Source organism: Sipha flava, unplaced genomic scaffold, assembly GCF_003268045.1.
Source record: "Sipha flava isolate LNK unplaced genomic scaffold, YSA_version1 89_pilon_pilon, whole genome shotgun sequence".
Lineage (NCBI taxonomy): Eukaryota > Metazoa > Arthropoda > Insecta > Hemiptera > Aphididae > Sipha > Sipha flava.
The window spans coordinates 706,527-708,861 of NW_020273631.1; the positions used below are offsets into that span (position 1 = coordinate 706,527).

The following is a 2,335-nucleotide window of genomic DNA, read 5'->3' on the forward strand; positions in this document are numbered from 1 at the left end:
TGACAACACTTTTCTTTGGACAATTTTTTAAAGTTCGGCTCGGTGTTTGATAAAGAACACCTCAAGTCAGACTCGACATCCAAGCGATTTCTATGTTTGGTTTTTATAATGGCCAAGCTGGTGAATCCAGATTCACATAAATAAGTCGATGAAAATTGTACAAGGACTTATAAAGCTTCATTTGAAATTTTCGGATAAATGGGTTGGTATTTTACCCAAAACTCTTCCAAAGAGCTGCAACTGTTAATTAAAATCAATTTTTGCGCGTGAATCATTCTTCAGCTCGATTGCCTGTTCTTGAAATGTATCCGGCAATGTGTCTACGTTAGCACTGAATGGACAACTTATTAGCTTATATTTCCAACTTTCGTTAAAAAAATTCGGAAAATATCGCATGAATTCATCAGTCAAACAGTCAAGATGTTCAATCACTATACTTTTCAATCCAACAAGACAAATATATTCTTCCTCATCAGAGATAAGTTCGTTCAATCGATGGAAACACGAAAAATTAGGAGTCTCTTTGTTTACTCGGCGTTTCCATAGCTGTATCTTTTCTAGAAATGAGTTTATAGAATTTTTGGTGGTTATAATATTCGTATTCTTCCCTTGTAATTTGAGATTTAGGTTATTAATAGTTTCAAAAATATCTACTAGGTACGCAAAGTAGAATGTTAATTTTTCATTGGTAAAACTCTCACGAATATTGTCTTTTCCTAATTGTAAAAGCATAATTTCCACTTCAGATTTTAATTTGTACAAACGTTCAAACATATTCCATTTTGATAACCAACGAACCTCTGTATGGAATAATAAAACAGAATGTTCCGCGGATAGCTCTGAACAAAGAATCTTAAAAAGACGCGTGTTAAGTGCACTGCTTTTGATGGTGTTAACAACTTTTATACATACTTCAAGTACATTTTTAAGTTCAGATGGCAGCGTTTTTTGCAGCTAAAGCTTGTCGGTGTATTACATAATAAGAACCGATTATTGACGGGTTTTTATTTTTTGCTAGGCTTACAAAACCCGATCTTAACCCTGGCATTGCAGGAGCACCATCTGTATAGACACCTACAACATTTTTCCAAGACAAACCATTCTGGTCAAAAAATATGTCAATGGCAGACCAAACGTCGCTGCCTTTTGAGGTGGAATTTAAAGCCTGGGAAAATAGAAGTTCTTCTGCGATGGACTGTTCATTTATAAAACGGCAGTAAACTAATAGCTGGGAACAATTGGCCACATCAGTTGATTCATCACATTTGATTGCAAAGAATACGGAATGTTTTAATTTATGAATCAACTGATTTTTAATGTCCAAAGCTAATTCATATATACGTCATTTCACTGTATTATCTGAAAGAGATATTTGAGCTATTTTCCTTTTGCTTTCTTCACCAAGTACTATTTCAATAGCTTTAAGTATGCTAGGTTTAATTAATGTTTCACCTAAGGTATGGGGTTTCTTTTGCTGAGCCACCATGAAGGCGATGTGATAAAGCTTCAAAATTTTTTTCATTATTCTGTTGAAACTCTCCGGTATGGTCAATTTTCATTTGGCTTAAAGAATTTTTTTTAGTAACAAAAAACTCTTTAGGTTTTCCTTTTAGCATCGGATGAGCTGTGGTTAAATGTCGTTCTAGTCGACTAGGTCGGAGGGCATCGTTACTTAATACAACGTGACAAATAACACACTGAGGCTTTTGGACACCATCTTTTTCAACAAACGTAAAACCAAATTTGACATAATCATCGATATACGTTCTTATTTTCGGAAGAGCCATTACTTTGATATATGTGCACTCACGACGATTACGTACTACGACACTGACGTGCACTGAGCAACTGTAAAATAAAACTAAATCGCGTCTAAACTGATCTAATAGTTTTTTCTCCTGGGTTTCTCTTATCGTACTGATTAATTTACGGACGATGTGGCATGGTGCACTATGGCTAAACACTTGTAATCTTTATCGATTACTTTATCGACTTTAACGACCCTATATTCTATAATCTATAACGATAACCAGTCTTTATTAATTTTTCATTTTTTCTCTTCATTTTAAATATAATAAAATTTGATAAATAAAAATTTACTTCGTGATGACTGCTTGCGCCTCCCCAGCGATGTGTATACGCCCCCTAGGTTGGGAATCACTGATTTAAAAGAAAACGCAACAAATATAAATGAGAAAGATTTATTACTGTTGAGAAATTATACATCTAAAATTAAATTACATCCATTATGGTTTGACTATTTGAGATAATAAAAATAATTAACAATGAAAATATTCTAATTCAAAGTGGTTAAGTGTTCATAAAAATAATTTTA

The 2,335-nt window shown here is 33.4% G+C and overlaps 1 protein-coding gene across 1 annotated transcript; it reads right to left on the reverse strand.

Moving 5' to 3' along the window:
- Positions 1 to 243: 243 nt before the first annotated feature.
- On the reverse strand, positions 244 to 774 carry LOC112693706 (zinc finger BED domain-containing protein 5-like). The gene has a single exon (XM_025568896.1). The coding sequence runs from the start codon at positions 772 to 774 to the stop codon at positions 244 to 246; it is 531 nt and encodes a 176-aa protein (XP_025424681.1).
- Positions 775 to 2,335: the final 1,561 nt, after the last annotated feature.